At 39.1% G+C, this 22001-nt stretch overlaps 1 protein-coding gene across 3 annotated transcripts in view; it reads left to right on the top strand.

Moving 5' to 3' along the window:
• PTPRN2 (protein tyrosine phosphatase receptor type N2) overlaps nucleotides 1-22001 on the top strand; it is a 649793-nt gene that overhangs the window by 552753 nt on the left and 75039 nt on the right. For all 3 annotated transcript variants that reach the window (XM_084509497.1, XM_084509495.1, XM_084509496.1), the window contains one exon: nucleotides 9716-9910. In XM_084509497.1, coding sequence (XP_084365623.1) covers nucleotides 9716-9910 — 195 coding nt within the window. The remainder of the gene's footprint in view (nucleotides 1-9715; nucleotides 9911-22001) is intronic.

Genomic DNA, 22001 nt, shown 5'->3' with positions numbered 1-22001 from the left:
CAGAAGGTGCCAGTGGCTGGCTCTCCACAAAGGGTAGGAGGAATGATGTGATGAAGCTGAATGAAGTTTTGGGATCAAGAGCAATTTACAAATGTCAGTTCATGTGATATAGTGAAATTATGTCATATAGCATCTCTCCTATACTCTGGGGAAATAATATATGTAGTAAAATGGGAATGGGAGTGTGTAAAGTCCATATACTGTCACCCACTAGAGTGAAATAAAGAGCTGCAATTCCTAATTAACCTCACTGGAAAGCTCTTGTGTATGGAATTAAAATACGTAGAAGGGTTGCCTACCAACCTGTTCCAAATTTGAGCTTGTTTTTGAAGGTCTGGGTCAACCCAGTGGCTCTCTAAGCATTGTTGACTAATAATTTTGTTTGTTTGTTTGAAGACCTTAGAAGTTAATTAAGTGAAAATCAATGATTGAGGCTTCTGTAGGTGCTGGTCACTCCATCTCAGAAGGAACGCTGCAGAAATAGAGGGGGGGGAGGAAAATGTGACAAGAATGATTAATGGTAGTGCAAACTCATACAAAGAGAGACTGAAAAGACAGGTTATTTCTTATAAAACAGTAACAAAGTGGCACTGTAGAAAAGTAAGATGTGTATAAGATGAGGAGCTGAAGAAAAAGCAAAACTCTTACTCTCAATTCTGCATAACACCTAGGGCAAAGACTAGTGATTTAGTGATGCTAAATGCATAAAACCTCTTGGTGCTATTGCTGCTTTTTCTGAATGGGAGGTCTCCCTGTATCTCTGAACATCAGTACTAAGATCTGAGTACAAAATCCCTCTCACTTTTTCCAGTATCTCCTGTAATGTAATAAAGTGGATGTGTAGAAATATTGACCAACATTTTTAATCCTTGAAGGCTTTTGCTGTGTCTGATAGAAAGAATGTCTGTGCTCAGAGATATGATAGAACTCATACATTTTTATTATTTTTTTTTTTAGAATTTAGGAGGGTTTCAATAAAATACCAAGTTTTTAGCTCCTAATAACCTCTTTAACTTACTAACAACACTGTACTTTATATATTCCTTTTTCTCTGCTGTTTCCTTGTTCGCAAAATTTGCATTTGTTATTCCTAGCAGAGCTAAACCGTGATTTCACTTTTATTTTCAGTGGAGAATGGGTGGAAAGCAATGACGTTAGTTTTCATGTCAGGAGAGGGTAATGACTGGCACCTTCAACTGTCATGATAGATGATGTTATGAAAAACAAATGTCGCCGATGGCCATCTTTGATAAATACTTCCTTATCCCAGCATCATGTCTGCTGTGTATAGCCGCCTTCCATGAAAAAAAGGATTTGAGCTTTTTGGAAGCTTTTAGGGCTTCTTTTTGTATTTCTCTGCTTGGTTTTAGTGCCTCTGTTACCAGGAATGCAGTTACACAGACTTTAGGAGAAGCAATAATAACCCTTGGAATGGGGTAAAACAGCATTTTTAGACATCAAGTTGTGGCTGTATGTTTGTTTCTTTCTGAGCTAGAAGTGGATGCTGAGTTCTGCCGGCAAGCTGGGAATTCTCACTTCTACCAGAAATAGTCTCCCATTTTCAGTCCTGCAGGACAATAAAAAAGTGGACTTCACAGCCTTAATGTATATTTTTCTTGAGAAACTACAGCTGGCTGGGGACTGCGTTTTTTGCCTGCTTTGGGCCCCAGGCAGCTATAAACGCTGGGAGTGGAAAAGGAAACATTTGTGGCGGTTCTCTTTTAGAGCAGGGGCATCTGCTGGAGGCTGGTCCAGCTTTCGGGGGTGTGAGCTAAAGTCAAAATACGTGAGAAATTTGCACGTGGTTCTGCATGGCCTTGCAGGTTAATTCAGTCGTTAATACTGTTTATTTGTGAACCATACTGTGCGGTGAATTTACTGTCCGAATTCATATTATGCAGCAGCTGGGGCCACGTCAGCAGGCATCGGAGTTAGTTAAATATGAACGAACCATAGAAAAGGTTATGTGTGTTTTACACATAAAGGGACAGTTGTACTGGTTGTAGGGCCAGTTTTGCAGATTGCTATGGATACAGGACTGAACCAGTGGGGATGCTCCTATCTGGACACTACATTCAAGTTTCTTAGCAGAGCTGAGGGCTGAACTCTTTATTTCTCAACGTCCTAGTTACTCCTTAACATATCTTTCCTCTCCTTGCTTCCCACTTATCATTTACTTTTTACATACCTTATGCATCCACACTTGCAAGGTGGGAAATGCAATTCAGGCACCAGGTTTGGTTGAAACCACCAAAAAATATATTCCTTTTTTTTTTTTCCTTTTTATCTTCTGTCTGTGAAGTCCTTTACACTGCCCTCATGTTAAGCCAGGCATCTGTTTGATGAAACTCTTCCCTCTTTCAGAAACCAAAGGTGGAACTGTCTTGTTCTCACAGGCCCACTTAGAGTGGTCTCTTGTAATGTTGTGTAGGATGAAAATCCCCAGCATAGTCACCCAAACATGGTCGTGAAATTGCCCTGATCCCCTGGCAAGTAGTATTGTCTGCAAAGAAGCTTACGCTTTCCTGGTGTGGTAAGCAGAGAAAACAATATTTTAGGGCAATATCGTCTGACCTGTGCTGCCATATCCTCCTTACTGAGTAACCAGCTGGCTGTTTAGATGTCCACCCCATTGATGAGAGTCACTGAAAGAATTTAAATAAGAATATTTTCCTCAAACTGTATCACTTAATCAGTGTCTCTGGTTGTGTGCAAATCAGAGATGTTCATGTGTGCTGGACCTCATAGAGTAAGACCATGATGGAATATGGCTGTTTGTTTGATTCGGTGGGATAAGGCAGTGCAAATGATTGAATTTAAAAAGAGGAAGTAAATATACAGAAATGAAGGAAGAGTCATTTTCCATCTGAGGGATAGCTGTGTTTTCTTTGCCTTTCCCCTCCCACATGGCCTTTACTTTCTTTTTCTTTTCTCTTTTTTTCTGATGAAAGGAGAATGATAATTGCATGAGTTCCCACCAGGAAACACTTAGAATGCTAACAAAAATAAAAAAAAATACAACTTTTTAATTTCAGAAGTCATAATCAAAATTGGGGTTTTGTTAGGAAAATGGGTGCTTGACTGCACTTCTCTCAAAGAGAAACACCAGCCCTGCGTTTTAGGCCTCTTAAAATCAAAACAAAGCAAAAGTCCTACTCTGGGGCTCAAGATGTATGGTTAGTGGTGTGGTACGAGAGTATGGGTAGTAAATTGAGCACTGCAGACCAAATCTATACTGACAATTAAATATATACATTCTGTGGTCTAATTATTTTTTTCCCCACCCTCTGGGATCCATCACATACATGTCTGCATAAATACAAAATGAACAGAGTGTGGCTATGGAATGCTACGTTTGATGCTGTGGCAGAGGTGTGATCTCTCAAAATATGGCTTACAAACATTTTTCCACTATGTCCCTCTGTTCCTTTCTTGAAGGCAAGCTGATCTCAGTAGTTGCCTTTTCTGGCACTGATAGAAAATGCATGTAAATATTCCACACATATAAATAGCTCTTTTACGGCTGGACAAAAAGCATGTTAAAATGAAACTAAAGCTTGAAAGTATGTTTAAATAACTCAAAAATAAATGGTAATAAAGCTGTAATTATCCCCAAAGCTACAAACACAGTAAATAAGTTAAAGTTAAATTTATAACACCTGCAAGCATATTAAGTATGCAAAAGCAAAACAAAGGCAGCCAAATGACTTTAGCTTCACCCTGTAGTAACACTAAGCAAATTTGGTTAGAGAATAATGATGTTTGTAGTCCTAGATTCATTTGTTTAAAAAAAATGAGCTTACTTTGTTTTTTCATTTTTTAAATCTCACTGCATTATAACTACATCTATCGCAAAATGGTTAACTCCATGCTGTCAGTACAGACTTCACTTCATCCAGTGAATGATACATCCTTAATGTAAAGGAAATGAAAGATTAATATTCACTTAAATGTATTAAAACCGAGAAGAATAGAATTCTTAAAGATCTTTTTTTTCCACACCTCGCTTACAAGAGGTTATGTATATTCTTAGTTTTCATTATTTTGTTAAAAAGTGTAGCCTAGGATCTTTTAGAATTAATATTTAGCATTTTTAATTTAAAACTTCTGCAAAACAATTTTGTTTCACATGTAAATTAAATACAGGGTTTCTGTACATTTATTACTTGTTTCTGCTAGAACATAAGGCAGGTCAAGTTGAAAGGGCTTTGTGTACGCTCATCTACCAGTTTTAATAAACAACATTTTTCTTGGTTTAATTTCTCTGCATTTTCTTAATAATTGTACTATGGAAGTGTTTATTCTTTCTTACATTTTTTAAATTCTGAAAATAATTGTGCCACTCTTGTTTCTGGACTAGGTCAGGTGATACCCATTTGAATTTGTCAAGCAAAAGATTTTGAAAAGACTGGAAATGTCAGGCCTATTTCTTTAACTTTATTTTTGGAATTACGTAAGTCTGGGACTCGGTTTAAAAAAAAAAGACTCATGAATATATAGTAATGAAATTGTGTGTATATATATATATTTATTTATTTATACATGTATATATAAACTAGAACGTTGGAATTTCCCTCAGATCCCAGGTTCCTGTTGAACAAATCTGAGGTGATTGTGACTGGGGAAGGACAACTGTATTTTAGATAGGAAGCTACTTTTATTTACTTTGGACTGAAATTTTTCATTTTATAGTACGCCTGGTACCAGCTGGATGCGAACAATGCACATGCCACAGTTGGTGGCTGAACTAGGGCTGCCTGAAGATTATTGCATGAAATGGGTATTTTAATGAACAGCAGTATCCTAACTCCAGGCAGCTTGGAGGTGAAGTGGCTCATCTTCACAAGGAATGAACATAACACTGAGGTGCATGTTGGCTGTCCCTTAACTGGGATGCCCAGTGTAGGTCCTTTGCCTGTGACTATCTGCCTTGAGGTGGCTGCTTTTTGCCTTAAATTCCACTTTTACAAATAGTAGCAACAGATGGTGGACATCATGCTTTTGCCTGGGTGAGATAATGATTGTGTCGTGCAGTTGTGTAGGGTTTTATTGGTGTGGGAGACATTTTTGCTCTGTGCACCATCAGCAGAGCCACTCCTGGGAGGCTTTGTCCCCAGCCAGCAGGAGTGAGTCCTTCACCAGTCTGTGCTGGCCCGACAGCAGCCCACTCTCACGCGTGGGGACTCCTTTCCTGAGGTCCTGTGGTGTCTTCTCTGGCAGGGTTCAAAACTCTGCTCCTGTAGAAACTGAATACAAGGGGAAAAGATTCAATACTGTCCATCCTCCAGGCTGGTTTTAGTGTCACACTCTCCTATCTTCTTACTCCCTACCAGGGTTTATACAGTGTTTCCTCTCCAAAAACAAATATTTTGGTAAACCACATGGTAAGGTGTCTGTGGCGTTCATTTCCGAAGAGGCACAATGCCTCCTTGGTCGAGAGGAGAGTTTCTTACTCTTCTCTTCAGGTTCAGAGACCCCATCTAACAAAGCAGCATGGTAAGACTGGCTCTCTGTCCATGAGTTGTTGTCCATTAGGCACAACAACTCTATTGATGCCCTTCATTCAATTTGGATAAACTACATTTATGCTGTGATGTGGTTCATTCACAAGTGGACTGTATGGATCTGAAAATCCATTTCTTGTACCTTAGGAAATAATTGCTGCTTTCTGCTTCTCTGTATCTCTGTGAGGACAACCAAGTATTAGAAACACTTTAAAACCTTGTTGGAAGAGGTCCAGGGTTTTTCTGAGAATACTCTTTATGGTTTGTTTAAGGTTATCAATTATGTTTCAAATAAAAAGCTCTCTACAGATGATCATTGTGCTGTACTTTGAACTCATTTAACTGGACATTATTTACAGAATATTTATCTTGGTTATGGCAGTTTTTGTCACACAGCGATATTACTTTTCCATTATATATTGCATGTGACCGCCACATAAGTTTGATAATAAATGTTGGGAAATAAAAAACAGAGTAAGTGCCTCAGTATGATAGCAATTCTCATGTGATGGGAAATAATGTCATAAACTTCAAATTACCTTTTAAATAAATGTTTACGTCCAGCCCATCCATTAGATCATAGCCTGAAGGGTCAGGAGGATCATTTCTTCATATTTCACTGTATGCATTATGATTGCTTTTTTAGGTGTAAATGATGTTTTTAAATGAAGAATGGCACCCGAACTATATACAAACAAAGGCTAGACATTACAGAGTTGCTATATGGCAGAAATAGCCTCAGCCACTCTGCTAAATATAGAAGTGCAGCAGTAAACTGAATTCATTCTTAGAAAATATTTTTAATGGTGCAAGTGCTGAGACGATACAGAAATACGTCTGTTTGTGTCATTCATGCAGTATGCAGCTTTGACGTTTTAGTCAAGTCTGAACTCTGTGGTTTGGTAGATGGCTGTTTTGCTAAACGCTTATGAGAGTCAAGATTTTGGAGAAAGGGAAGAGCATACCTGAGCATGCAGAGAGGTGTATAAATTGTTATCTATAACAATAGGTATGGGGGATGGTAATGGGGGTTTTAACCACTTGGGGCTTTGCGTGCCTGTGAAATGGTCCCACCTCAGTGCTCAGGGATAGTGCTTCTTGAGAGCACCAGAAGAGAAACACCCCACATGTTGAAACCCCACTAGTCCCAAAGCCAGGAGAGGGCCAGAGCAGCCCGACACAAGGATGAAACAAACCCAAACCCCACATTTAGATACATACCTGCCCTGAGTTGGACATACCTAGTCCATGTGTCCTGAATGAATCCATTTGGACCCTCAAAACAAAACATGTTGAAGCTTTTGTAGATGGTGGTGTAGATGGAGCTACATGAAAAACCCCAAGAGGGGGCAAGATGGTCAGGCTTAGTAGAGGGGTGGCTTTGATAAAGCTGTAGGTGTCCCTAGCATGTGGGTATAGGCAGGTTCCTCAGCCTGGGCTGGCTGGGACTGGGGGAAGGAAGAGTTGCCAAGGGCCATTAGACTAATCTAGAGATTAATTAAACAAAAAAATCTGTTTACAGGCAGGGAAAAAACCATTGTCTTGGTGATTTAAAACACCAATCAAGAAACTCAGTGGTGTTTTTGCTGCAACTCTGATTTGACCTTCCTGTTTACATTAAACATTTTTCTGGCGGTGTACAGTGACGTGCTTGCTTTGTTTAAGGTATTTGACAGTTACAACAGTTCTGGGAATAATTGTTCTGGTTGTATATATGTCAGGAAACAAATACGTTAATAAAGTTACGTTTTTCTTTAAACTTAAAATTTGTCATGCTTCTCAACCTTTCCATCCTTCATGAGGACCATTAATGTTAAACTCTGGCTTGAAAACAAATTTTCTCAGTAGCATATTAAATAATTTGTCCAAAGCATTTTTAGTTGGAGGTTAATCTGATCTAGAACCAGTTGGTTATAATATTACTTCTTTTACTGCTTACATTTCCTAATATTAATTTCTTCAAGTTCACTTGTTTCTGATTCTTTTTTGTTAGCAGAGGTCTGTAATCCTTTCCACAGCAACCACTTGTAAAAGCAGAGGATTATGACTTGGGGCAGGATATGAGCAGCAGGAACAGATCAACTTAAAAACAAAGATCCTGTCTGAGTATAAATGCTATTGTTAGTAGAGAGTTGGGGTGAGTCAAGTGGCAGGATGTCTATTAGAATAAGACAAATTCATATTTACGCCACATGGCATGCTAGCCAGAAGACACATCCTTACAGCAGTTGTGTGATAGAGTACATATTTTTATACCTTTTACTTTTTGTAGTTTTGTCTAGTCCAGTAAACTATTCCCTGTGAGAATGGCTGGTATCTGAACATCTGAATAGCTTTTTGGTTTTCTACAGATTTATTTTTCTGTCTAAAAAGTTTCCGTACTGTTATGCTTTTCCTCAAATCTGCTAAAAGTAGGGATTTGAAATTACACTACCGCAAGGTCATTCCAAGGTTAGCAATAGCCATTTTGTTCTATTGCTGTCTTTTCTGATGACGTGTGTGATCCTTCATAAAAAAGGAGAATTTTTTTTTCCTTGGCCCTATATTAAATAATAAATTTAAAAAAAAAATCATTGTATTAATCATATTTTATGCTGATAGTTTAACTGACCTATTTAACACTGATATTCAAGGTTTGTTGTTGCTGTTTGTGTTTTCTAATACTTGGCCTTAAATTGATAAAGTCAGTACATAACTAAGAAACTAAGGTACCAAGTGACAGAAAGCATTCAAGTGGAAGTGAGGAAAAAAACCTACATTTTGTAAATACAGAAAACTTCTACATAAGCACCTCTAATGGCAAATCAAACAGACGTTCTGGTAAAAGGCAGACAAATGGAAAATGTTTGGATGGGTCTTTAATCATTGCCACATTGAGGCAAGAGGAGTCTCAATGCTTGCTACTGAATGAATTAGGATCCCTCTTCAGTGTCCTAAAGTTTTCAAGGTCAAAAAAAAAAATACTCCTAAAGTTACGTTTCTAACTCCCATATGAAAAAAAGATTTTATAGCAGTTGATATATGGAGTTTTTTAGATCATCCTACTGATGGCACTTGGGCTGTAACTGTATTATCAGTGAATACGAAAACAAAGGCTCCAGCATTTCAACAGTATGAATTCTTCAGACTGTATTATTTTGTTAGCCTGAGGCAAGAGGCTGCGCTCTTAGGACTCGTCTGTGCAGAATGAGTAATCCGAGACAAATGTGCAGCCACACCGCGTGTGCAATATGTCCAGATCCCATGGACTAGCCGCTCTTGCTGTGCAACACAGGCAGCCAAGTGTCTCTCATGGACAATAGACATATGTTAAAAATGATAATTTTATTATAGTCTCTGAGATTTTACCACACATAAGTGATTCTAAGAGCATTATAACAATCGCAGCATAACTGTGGGTCTGTTTATCCCATTAGTCAGAATTTTGTACTGTAGGGAGTTGCTTTTGCCAGTAGGATTTTGTGTTACCTAACTATAATTCTGTATTTTTAAGTGAATTCTATGCACGGGCACAAGTGAAAATATATATTCACGGTGCAATCCATTTTGGTGTTTTTACATGGCTTGCATTAGAGTGTGTGATAGCTTGAATTTTCTTTCTTTGCCAAAGCTGCTTAAACAATACAATGACAGATTTCTGTTTTTATTCTTCATTAATGTCATTCTTCATCCTCTCTGCCCCACATCAGGGAGGAAGCGTTGTGAGTTTGCTATTTTAATGAAGAGAAATGATGCATCTATCAACTGGAATTTATAGAGTAAGGCACATCAATTCAGTTGCCTTGAGCTTGCTGAGTTTGCATATTCCGGGCCAAGCAGTGCTCTCGATTACTCCTGTGCAACCCCATTAACTTCAGTAGGTTGCACAGTTCAAAAGTGGCTGCACTGATCGCAGGGCGGTGGTAGGGGAAAAAGGGAGATCTGTTGGGAATGTCAAGCTCCAGAATATTATTTTTTGTTATCATGAAAGGCAATGGGCACACAGTTGTAATTAAACTTTTGAAAGGTTAGGAGAGCCAGCATGTAGTAATTTCATTGAGAATTTAATCTTTGTAGATGTACAGAACAGAACAGACAGCCTCCCAAAAATCACTGCGGTGAGGGGGAAAACACTTCCAGCCCTGGAAACATATTGTAAATCATATGTCTTCAGTAGAGTGTATCCTGTAATTACTCTTAACCGTAGGTTGTTTCTTCCTTTCTCTCTCTAGGAGCTATGCCGTCAGCGCATGGCAGTGAAGACATCTGATCGCCCGGAGCCGCTGCACGCCTCTCGAATCAATAGTGTTTCTTCACAATTTAGCGATGGGCCCATTCCCAGCCCCTCGGCCCGCAGCAGCACCTCGTCCTGGTGCGAGGAGCCTGTCCAGTCCAACATGGACATCTCCACCGGCCACATGATCTTGGTAAGGTGTTTTTTCTTCACGGCACATACAATATTGTCAGAATGTGAGATGCCTGCTCAGCTTATGACAAGAGTTAACTTTTAAGGGAACGGAAGCTGTCTGTTCACACATCAAAAGTGTTCCTGAGCTTCACTGGTAAGCTTAGCCTTGTATAATTAAAACTAAGAGGATTTTTATTTCCATTTCTTTCTCATTATATTGTTTATTTTTCTCTCTGGGGAATATTCTTTTATCTCAGACATACAAATTATTTTTGTGCTTGCTTTAAAAAAGATAAGTCACGCTTTGTCCTTTTGTGCTATTAATTTATGGTTAACTCAGCTTGGACAACTGAAGAAAACTGCTGAATTTCTGATCAGCTTCTTTTTCTTGTGTGTCGTTATTGTGTGGAGGTATCTAAGCTGAGAATGCAACAGAATATTAGCAATACGGAACGTTTTTTTTTCATTACCGTTTGAATGGAGAGGGACCTGAATTTTGAGACTAGCCTGATTTTAGTTATCCTTATCAGGATTTCTTCTAAGCTGTATCTCTTTTATGTTTGAAATGATACAAATACCTTCTATTAATGGAGTCTGCGTTGGAAAACTTGGGTTACTTCCAAACATGACTTGCAATTGGTATCAGTGTAGAAGATTGACACATGAAGATCTGACTGTATGTTAGCAGCCCAGGACAGAGTCTAGTGGTTGGGACTTGCTGTTTGCTTCTGTCTCTCTGTCACTCTTAGCATCCTGCTGGGAGAGCTGGGGAGCAGTCCCCTGGGTTTTGTGCCTTATTTTCCTCCTCCTTTAATTATTTGCTGTCTTTGTAGACTACATTGAAATTGGCTGAGAAGAAGCTAGGTGATGGTGAAGATAATAAGTCAGGTGTTATTTTGCTTTCTATATTTGATTTCTGCAACTTATTAGTAGTACTGACCTCATGTAAGCACCCTTTCCAGTTGGTAGCATTGCCATGCTTTTGGAAACTTCCCTATTGTATTTATGCAATTCTGAAGATTTACAAGGGGTATTTCTGAGAAGGAAGGTTCTCTCCATGATTCCATACATTTGGGTCATAGTTTTTCAACTTCTTTCTCTTTTTCGGGATTTATTTTTGGAAGTACAGTTTTCTCAGATACTCTTTGATTTCTTTTAAGCCACCTCACCTAATGGAAGATGGAATGAAGTCGGGTAAAACCCAAAGAGCTAATTTGACTCCAGCTACATTACTGACCTTCTTCAGCCTTGGTCAGGTCAGCTATAAAACTGAGCAAAAGCAGGACAGGTTTGAAAACCAGACTCCATACCAGTGTGTCACCCTGAGTAAATACTTCTTCCCTTGCCCAGTCTTTTCCCCCCAAAGAGTTAATTAAATCTTGTATTAAACACTGATACACAAGCGTGTTTTGGAAGGGGAGCTGCCAAGGCAGAAGATTATATGTCACAGTTTCTACTGTCCCACTTTTGCCTAACTAGTACAAAATAAACTTGGGTTTCATTTCATAGTTAACTGAAATGCCTGAGAAAAAAAAAGTACCCTAGTAATCTACTAGAAGTAGATTATTAGAGAAGTACTCTAGTAATATAAAAGTACTCTAATTGTCCAACCTGAAAATAAATACAAATTCCTGTGGTAAGGTTCTGAGGCAGTATATTTCTATGGAAATAAAAAAAAAAAATCCTATATAGATGGAAATATGCACTTGATATTTCCAAACAAATCCTACTACTTTAAATTGAGGAAATTTATTTTTGATTATATTATTATGAAAATCTTTTTAAAAATCACAATATCAAATTTAAAGGAGAGAAAATTGCATATGGGTACCACTTATTCTAGATATGTAATTTTCTGCAAAATTGCAAGAAAGAATTTTTTCTTCTGTCTGTGAATAAACTTTAGAAAAGGATGAGGTTGGACAAGATCACTCTTATGGTGTTCAGTGTCCATAATTCAGCCAATCCTATTTAACCCTGAATGAACTCATACATATGTTAGTGATCTAGCAGCATATGTTATTTCTTAGGTGGTGAGGGTTCAGTGAAGGGTAAAAGAAACACTGTAGTGTCTTGAGAGTACAAACCACACAGAGAGAATAAAAATAGTTAATTTGTTTAGTCTAAACTGAACAAACAAAAATCAGTGATTCAGGGGAGTCTGCATATTGTGCTTTGAAATATGGGATGGGGAAAAATTGTTCTTAATGGACACAGATGATACAATTAGGAAGAAAATATGGGTTAGAGTCGAAAGGATGCATTTAGCTTGGATATCAGGGCAAGCCTAATAGGAGGGTCAGGCAGGCAGTGGGGTTGTTTACTTAAGGGAAGTAGTTAAACCATAAAATCAAGATTTGATGAAGGCAAAGCTAGGCTAGGTTTACACGGGAAGATCAGCATCATGCAGCTACAGCACTAGGGCAGATGATTGGACTTGATCAGAATTGCTCATGTTTTGTGTCACTGTGGGTCACACTGAAACCGGAGAGCTGACCCAATTTATGTTTTCCTCAAAAATAAAGACATGTATCTGTAATATTTATTTGCCTGAATTTTTCTCTCTCTGGAGACACAGTAGCTTGTTGAACTTCAGCAGTAGAAAAGGCTTGCCAGAGATGAGCTTTTTCTCCCTTTGTCCTGCAGCTACAAGTCAAGGGGAGCGAGGGGTCCCACTTTGCAACTTTTAGATCATTCAGTGCAAGGACTTTTCCAGTTCTTCCTATTTCCTACTGCCAAAATCCTCTTACCTTTTGAATTTTTATGGATATTTTTCATGAAAGATATCTCAACGCCTAAAAAAAGCAACAAGATATATTAGCAAGGGACCCAGTAAGAATGGCAAATGCCATCTGCTTTGCAGGGTAAATGCACTTATAGCTCTGTAAATGTGTTTTTCAGCTCCACAGTGTGCAGAGAATCAGCAGTTAGCTGAGTTAGGGCTCCTCAGTCTTTATTGTTCATAGGTGCCAAGGCCTCCCCAGAGAATGTGAAACAATGGATTACTGTATAAAGTGGAAGCAGGAAATATTTTATTTTGATATATAAACGGAATAATCCTTTAATGGAAATAACTTTGAAGAAATCTGTCTGCAACTGCTGAATGACTCCATGTAATCCCTTTCTTGCCCACAGGTACTGTTGGTCAGAAATGCTTCTGTAAAGCTGATTTAGTTTGCTGGAAAGAGCCAGCAGGTTGTACCTGAGATGTCCAAAATGCACGAACCTTAGGTTTGTTGGAGTTGGTGGTGGGCCACAGGTACTGTTTTCTTAGAGGACTGGCTACCTTAGGTTAGCCAAACATTTATAGTACTTAAGGTCTGGAGAAACCAGCAAACTTCCAAGCCCATGTGCCTGTGGGGCAGTCTCCTCACTTAGACTCAAGTCAGTCTTTCAAAGAAAAAAATCTGCATTTCTGACAGTTTCCTATACAGCAAAGACAATATCTCCGTACTGCTGACAGTAGCATGAGGTAGTTTATACTATTGGCAGTAGAAAGTAGGGAGGACTCAGGAGGCCCAGAAGGACGGTGATAACAACATTCGGAGCTTTTTTTTCCTTTTTCACGTTCTTTTTCCTCATATTTGCAGCAGGAGGATGGCCCATATGGCACTTTCTGATTCCATCATCTTTCTAAAAGATCCAAGCACTTTGGAAAGTGTAATTAGAGGAGCATGTTTTATGCAGTCGTGTTTGTGGCACTGACTGGCTGGTTTCAGCATCAACAACAGCAAAGACGTGCCCTCATTTCAGTCACCATTGGTTTTGCATGAAAATAATAGTTCTTCAGAAGGTCAGAGCAAGGGAAGGAATAGAAACTCAGAAATGGATATCCATCCACTTTATTCCCATATGTACATCTGTATTGCAAGTGCCAGGAGAAGCCTAATAACATGCCACACTTCCACTGTAGTCCAGCAAAAGGACCGAGGGGGTTGAAGGTGTCCAGGAGAGATTTAGTCTACTTGACTTGGGCTCCTAATTGATACCTACAGTTTAGGCACTTTCTGAAGTGGTGTTTTTGACTTGATTCCATAAATTCACTTTCTAGTTGGTGAAGGGAGTGGGTGGCTATGAAAGTCTCCAGAGAACTAGGCAGACAGAGGTTTTCTCTTTGGAGGCCTCCCATTCTGCTTCCACTATCCCACTGACATACGCAACTTACAGAATCACAGTGTTTGAGGTTGGAAGGGAACTCTGGAGGTCACCCTGTCCAACCCCCCTACTCAAGCCCGGACACCTAGATCCAGTTGCCCAGGACCATGTCCAGATGGCTTTTCAATGTCTCCAAGGATCTCCAGCTTAGATCGAGGAGTTTCTTTTTTCATGCTCAAGCACAAGTTCAGCACAAGTTAGGGAGGTTGTGTCCCACATCTGCTTGATTCCATGCTTGTTTGCTTGAAATAATTATAACCTTTTTTTTTCTTTTTTTCTTTTTCTTTTTTTTTTAATGAAGAACTGTGCTGCAAAAAGGGAATGCATGCTTTTGGCAACATTTTGAGTTAATTCTCTGAGTACCATATATGAGAGGGAATTTGCAGAAGCAGAACTTATTTCCTGTGTTTTTTCTTTTATTATTTTTCCCTTGTAAAGAAAGACATGCAACATTTGAAACATTGTACATAAACCAGAGTTTCAGAAAGTGTGAATTTCCAAAAGACCCTTTTTGGTAGTAGTTTAAGGTGGAAGTCTGAGGAGTCCTCTCTGAGGGTATAAAGCTGGTAAACTGTCTGCGATAGTTCTTTCATACTCTACATTTCAGAAGGAGAAGAAAGTACTGTAATGGGGCGGAATGAGGTAGTGGGAGCAAATGAACTAGAGACTGAAATCAAGGGCCTTGTGTGGAGGAGGTGTAAGGCCACTTGATCCTCTTGCCCTTGGCAATATGCTTACAAAAAAAAAAACAAAAGGACCTTCCCCATAGAGAAGGAAAGGATGGCCTCATATAAGAACTTCTTGTCAAAGGAGAGTCACCTTTTGGCCTTTGAGCACATCCTGGGACACAATCCCATCCAGGGGGACATGGGACAGAGACCTGCAGCTGGGAAACCAATCATACCCACGATGTTGGATTTTGCATCCAGTTCCATTGTTATGCTTAATCAATGGAAGACTTGCTGTGGGGACTGAGAAGGATGACAAGGAGGGAATAGTTTCCAAGGTTGCACCTGGGGCTTTTTGATAACATTGGTATCTTACAGTCTCTGCATGATAACTTTTAGATGGTTAAAAGCAATTTTCCCCTCACTCTCGTTTTTTAAAATAAATCTTGTTTGAAAATGAACTCTGTGGGGTTGCTGCTATAGATTTTCTTTTAATTGAATGTGGAAGAGTGTGGAGTTGTGTGATACAAGATGCATTCTAACAAGAAAAAAGTGCATGTTAAATCCTCCACTACATTTTGTTGAAATTCCTAGATTTTACTCCTAAAGATGTAATAAAAGCATGAGCAAAAGGCATCTAAGTGCACTTCTCTAAATAAAGAGACAAATTTCAGGATGTGAGCACTATGCTAGATGCAGGTGTACTTTCCACCTTCAATTTAATCCCTATGCACACAAAACATTTCCTGAGTGAAGGAGCATGATGAACAGTATGCAAGCACACTGCACTGCCTGGGGACACATGCTGCAGGCGTGATTAATGCTAGCAGAGACAAAGGTGAGGAGTACAGGTAGGGAAAACAAGGTCTTTGTCACAATTATGGCATGCTTGATTATTTAGTGTTTTTGTTTGATTGTTTTCTTTTTTTTTTTTCCTTCTACCACCATTATTTTCGCTGTAATTCTTCATGAATTCAAAGACTATAAATACCATGTTTAAAAAAGCTTCTGACTGAGAAAACAAACAAACAAAAATCCTCCCTCACATGAGAAAAGAGAAAAGTCAGTGGCAAAGTTTAGTTAAAAGCATGAACTCCTTACACATGTGCTAAGTGGATCTGAATCCCAGTTTATTTTTCAATTCCACCAGTATAAATAGTTGTAGTAGTCTCACAAAATGCAAGTCTCAAGAAGTCTTTGGACCTAAAAGCCATTTCATCACGGACAGTCAGACTAGAGAAGCCATGTGGGAAAAAGCTGTTGTGCATATAGCATTACTCAGTGACAAGATAGCCGATATCCCCCAAAGACATAAATACTGTGGATGGGAAAATATTTACCCCTCACCCTGAGTTGTCATGTTTTTAGGAACAAGCAGAGCTGGTTGCCTCCTGAAAGATTTTTTGCTGATGAAATGGCATTTATCCTTTCATTTCCATTTTTTTCCTCCCTCACTTTTCAAATCATTTGGAGACATTTGCTTCTGTTTGTTTAAACCCAGGACTTGAGATACAGGAACAAAGAAAAGCTACAAAGAAAAGTACAAAAAGTCTTCTTGCATAGAAAAACAGCTTAACTAATAGAACCATAAATCTAATAAATGGATGTATGTTGTACATAGATTTCTTCAATAAAACTCAGAAAACATATTCATGAACACGTTACCCTTTGGTTCTTCCATTTTTATTTGTTTCATGTTCAGTTGCCTCCCTTTTTCTACATTGTTGAATGGTCCTTAGGAAATGACAATTACAGAGTCAGTGTTAAGTCAAGAAAAACATTAATCTCGAATACTGTACAAAATTAATTTCAAAATCTTTTTTTTTCCCTAAATTTCTCCCTGTTGGTTATTTTTCCCAAATGTATTCATGATTAGCAATAACTTGCCAAATTTCTGTGAATACATCTTCATCTGGTGCTTGACAGTGAGGTGTTTATTTCAGCTCTGTACAAGCTGCTTTGGTTGAACACTTTTAGCTATCATGTACCTTCCCGTTCCATAAGGAAAAAAAAAAAAAAAGGCTTTTAGTAGAAAGATGAAGAAAGCATCTCTATTAACATTCTAGAGTGCTAATGTTAAAAGTGTGACATTGGGAGAAATATTTGATACTGAACTAGCTTGTGCAGCTATGTGCACAAAGTAAAAGGGGATCGTAGCCACAGCTGACACAAAAGCCTGGTGGCTACCTGGTCTTTTCTCTCAGGTTCTCTCAATTTCTAGTGAAGGTCCAACTGGTGTCAAGACAAGACTAGTACCAGTTGCAGCAAGCAGCAAAAGAGGTGATAGGAGGTTGTTGAAAAAGATTTGCTCTTCGATTCTTCAGATTGAAAACAAGGGATGTTCCTTGGTCCACAGCTGCTGTTAAAGTCTCACTAGGGATAAAAACCAGAGATGAACACTCGTCAAGGAGGCTACTGGTCTTTTCTTTTGTTTCCAGACTTGTCCGAAGTAACAAAATATTTTTCTCTGTATTTCTCCTATTCTATAAAGTCATTGATAACACAGTGTAGCAGATATAGCAGTTGATCATATTTGGTATCTAACAGGTGGAAATGCCTATTTATAAGGAAAAGGGCACTAAAAAGGAGGTGGCTCAGAAGGATTTCTCAGGCAGGAGTCCTGAGATGATAATACAAGTTATATATTTCTGAGCTGGTAGCAGAGTTCAGGCATTGAAAGGAAGTGAATTTTGACTCATTGTGGGATAATGAAAGGGCTCATGCAGGTTGCATAGATGGTGCACCATTAAGATCAAACAACGTGTGGTAAATGGGACTAAACTTCAGATCTTCTGAAAATACATAACAGTTTGGGATTAAACTGGAGTTAGCATAATGGTACTTATAAGGAAGAGATATCATTTGGGTTTTAAAATGAAAACGGGGAGATTTAGATTAGCGGTTAGGAAGAAATTCTTCACTCAGAGGATGGTGAGGCACTGGAACAGGTTGCTCAGAAAAGCTGTGGATGCCCCATCCCTGGAGGTGTTCAAGGCCATGCTGGATGAGGCCCTGGGCAGTCTGATCTACTGAGTGGCATCCCTGCCCATGGCAGGGGGTTGGAACCCAATAGTCTTTAATGTCCTTTCCAACCCAAACTGATGATTCTATGATTCATATGATTCTATGATATCATATTGCCACTGTGTTTTTGCACTAACGTACCAGTTGCAGTTTAAGCTACCCAGGAAGTCTCCAGTAGTATCTTGAAGATCTTCTTCTCTTCTTGTGGGCTATGCCAGCAGAAGTTATTGGAAATGCTCTGGTTAAGATCACAGAATCACAGAATCACAGAATTTTCTAGGTTGGAAGAGACCTCAAGGTCATCGAGTCCAACCTCCAACCTAACGCCAACAGCCCTCCACTAAACCATATCCCTAAGCTCTACATCTAAGCGTCTTTTGAAGACTTCCAGGGATGGTGACTCCACCACTTCCCTGGGCAGCCTGTTCCAATGCCTCACAACCCTTTCTGTAAAGAAGTTCTTCCTAACATCTAACCTAAAACTCCCCTGGCTCAACTTAAGCCCATTCCCCCTCGTCCTGTCACCAGGCACGTGGGAGAACAGGCCAACCCCCACCTCACTACAGCCTCCTTTAAGGTATCTGTAAAGAGCAATAAGGTCACCCCTGAGCCTCCTCTTCTCCAGGCTGAACAAGCCCAGCTCCCTCAGCCGCTCCTCGTAGGACTTGTTCTCCAGGCCCCTCACCAGCTTCGTCGCCCTTCTCTGCACCCGCTCAAGCACCTCGATGTCCTTCTTGTAGCGAGGGGCCCAAAACTGAACACAGTACTCGAGGTGCGGCCTCACCAGAGCTGAGTACAGGGGGACGATCACCTCCCTAGCCCTGCTGGTCACGCTGTTCCTAATACAAGCCAGGATGCCGTTGGCCTTCTTGGCCACCTGAGCACACTGCTGGCTCATATTCAGCCAACTGTCCACCATCACTCCCAGGTCCTTCTCTGCCTGGCAGCTTTCCAACCATTCCTCTCCCAGCCTGTAGCTCTGCTTGGGGTTATTGCGCCCCAGGTGCAGGACCCGGCACTTGGCCTTGTTAAACTTCATGCAGTTGACCTCAGCCCATCGGTCCAGCCTATCCAGATCCTCCTGCAGAGCTTTCCTACCCTCAAGCAGATCGACACACGCACCTAACTTGGTGTCATCTGCGAACTTACTGAGGGTGCACTCGATGCCCTCGTCCAGATGCCGCTAAAGACACCTTAATCCATTGATTCAAGATTCTGTTTATGCTCATTTTCAGGGCAAGATTAAAAAAATATACATATACTTCACTTTATGAAACTCTTTCTGGGATAAAGCCTTCATTTGGCAGTGTTTTATAAGTGAGGTATCTGAATTTGGGTGGTATTTTGAAAATTTAATGTGTAGGACACAGGCAAACTGCTCTTGTGACGATCAAATTTTACATATGCACCCACGACACAGCTGTGGGAAATTTTTTAAATAAGGAGATAAACATTAAAATAATCTGTGAAGTATGGTTATGGATGACATAGTATTTGTGCTTTATAAGAGAGTACTGTGTTATTTTTTGGTCAAAAACAGATAAAGTGGAAGGCTATTACCCTCAAATATTCCATCATCCCTAGCATGTCTTTATAAAACACATACTTTTGCAATAAATTTCTCTCTTTTATATAAGTCTTTTTGTTTGTTTGTTTCAAGTTGGGTTAATATCTCCTCATTTTTTCTAGTTGATAGCTCTCCCTCTATGGTGTCCCATCTCTCTCATCCTCTTGTCCTAAAACTGTGTGCTGGTGCTTCATGAGGTTGCCCAGCTGGCCAAAAGAAAACAAATCAATGGTGGGAAGAACTAAGAGTTGCCTCTTGTTTCTGGCTGCTTGCTGTACCATTTCACTGAACTAAGAATAGAAAGGAGGGGTGAAAAAGCTCTCACAAGCATCACCTCCTTCAAGCGTGACTTGTTACTGCTCTGGGAATTATTCCCTGCCCTTTTCTTACTGGAATAGCTACGAGGGCTGGCACCAAGGTACTAAAATGTTTCTGTTCTCAGTCTGGTTAGTAGTAAATCCACTAAGGTCTGTTAAAGACGGTTGGTTTCTAGATTCGCCATGTCTTTAAAAAACATTTCTCTGACCATGTATCACAACTGTATTACTTTAATTATGTAAAGGTTTTCCTACTTTTGACCTGGCTGTTTGTACTATCAAAAGCATTCCCATGAACATCCAATAACCCTAATGTGCAGAGCAACTAAGCTCCTATAGCTGTTACAGTGCAGTGAACTGAAGTAGGCACCTGTACTTATTTGATTAAATACATGCATATGCAACTCAATCCTTTAAAGAAAACAATAAAATAAAATAAAATAAGTCTCCTTACTGGATGCAATATAGTTAGACTCTGAGATTGAGGAGAATCTGGTCATTACAAAGACATTTTTGCTTTATAATTAGAAGATTCTGAATGTGAGAATACAAATAGTCAGTTAATTAGTACTGACTAGTTCTTACATTCTTTTCTTATTTAATTTCAGTGGATCTTAGCTAGTTAAAAAAAAAAAAAAAACACTGAAGGAGCAACAAGACATACCATGAGTTGTGTTGTTGCTGTCATCCAAATTCACAGAAAGAAGAAAACATATTGAAGAAATTTGATAAGACCAGGTGGTCTGAGTGAATAATTTTCCTTTCATTAACATATTCCCCTTATTAACTCTGTAATTAATTGTACATAGCTAAGGAAAGCTATGGAAATTGCATTTTGAGATGTATCAAAGCTGACTTTATGCTTCAGACTTCCATGCAATTTACTATTAATGAAGCAAGAGATGGAGGCCCCAAATCTATAATTATTACTTACTATTTGAATGACAAGCAAAGAATTTTATCAGCACAGTTTCAAATGAAAGGGGATTAACAGCTAATGTTGAAATTGTTAATCTTTCTTATTAAAATAATTTTGACGAGAGTGTTTAGCCTGAAAGAGGTTTCTGGAACATCATTTACCATTAAAACAGCTATTTTCTGAAGCTCAGTATGAATTTGTCTAAGTTTGACAGCAGGGTGCAAATATTTTTTAAATGAATGAATATTTTATGGGAGCTAAGGCTGTTCATGTGTGAGCTGATGCCGAGCTGCTTGCTGTGTGCATATTCCTGGAATGTGTAGCAGGGTGGTAGTACAATATCCATCTTACAAAAGTAAAGATGTCGACTGAGATAACAATAGAAAAAAAAACATAGCACAGCATCTGAGAACTGAAATTGTGCCCCAGGCTGCATCTGCACAGTGCTGATTAGCAGGTGGGAGCTGCGTCAAAATTGGGCCCCAGATCTTGGTGATATTTTAATGTGACAAAAAAAGCCTATAATTATTGTCTGGTAACATAGTTATTTCATGTTTAGATAGGCCCTCTTACTCCTTTGCATTGTGGTATATTTTCAATTTTCATATATTTTTACCATGGTCACGTACCTTAAGATGAGTATTCAGTAATGGGCACTTGCAACCTATATATATGCTTGTGTACCAATATCATATACAGTAATTATATCCTCATAGAAATATAGATAAATATTTGTGAGCTGAGATATAATACATATAATGTATATATCTTTCAAATATTAATGAAAACTACTTGACATTTCAAAAACTAAAACTTTTCTGTGAAGTCTGGAATTTTCATCTCTTACAGAAGCACACAATTGAAGCTGACAAGGTTGTTGTCATTGCTCAGGATGAGGAAATTTAAAATATATAGGGACGTAAATGGTGAAAAGCAAAGGAGTGATTAGTTACAGAGTGTAATTTGCGGTGGTCTAAGCCACATAAGGACTGAAGAAGGTATATGTTAAACAACACTATTCATTTGCTTTCATCTCATTAAAGAAGAACACTAATGTAAGAGATGTCACATGCATTTGGCAGTGACAAATCTTACCAGCTGAATAGATAGAGATCACTTAAATGCTTTGATTAAGACACTATATGTGCAAGTAGATGGACGTTGCATAAAGGTACCATCAACACAGCAACCCCCAAGTACCTGCTCTACCAGGAGGCTGCTCTGAGCTGTACCTCTCTGGGGACTTGTGGAACTTCTCTGGGCTCACTCAGAAAATGAAAGGTTACAGAGTGAACCTAGTGTCTGTAGTCCTATGAATGTTCGTTTGCAACATTCTTGCAGTGATATGGTAGCAGGAAGCACTGTAGGCTGTATCTACACTTCATTCATCAGGCAAAATCAAAGGGTGTTTAGCTTAAACATAGCAGTTGTTAAACAGCACGCAGTAACATTACCTGAAT

Source organism: Aythya ferina, assembly GCF_964211825.1.
Source record: "Aythya ferina genome assembly, chromosome: 2".
Classification (NCBI taxonomy): domain Eukaryota; kingdom Metazoa; phylum Chordata; class Aves; order Anseriformes; family Anatidae; genus Aythya; species Aythya ferina.
Note: the sequence above shows the minus strand (reverse complement) of the source record. Positions and strands in the feature narration are given on the sequence as shown.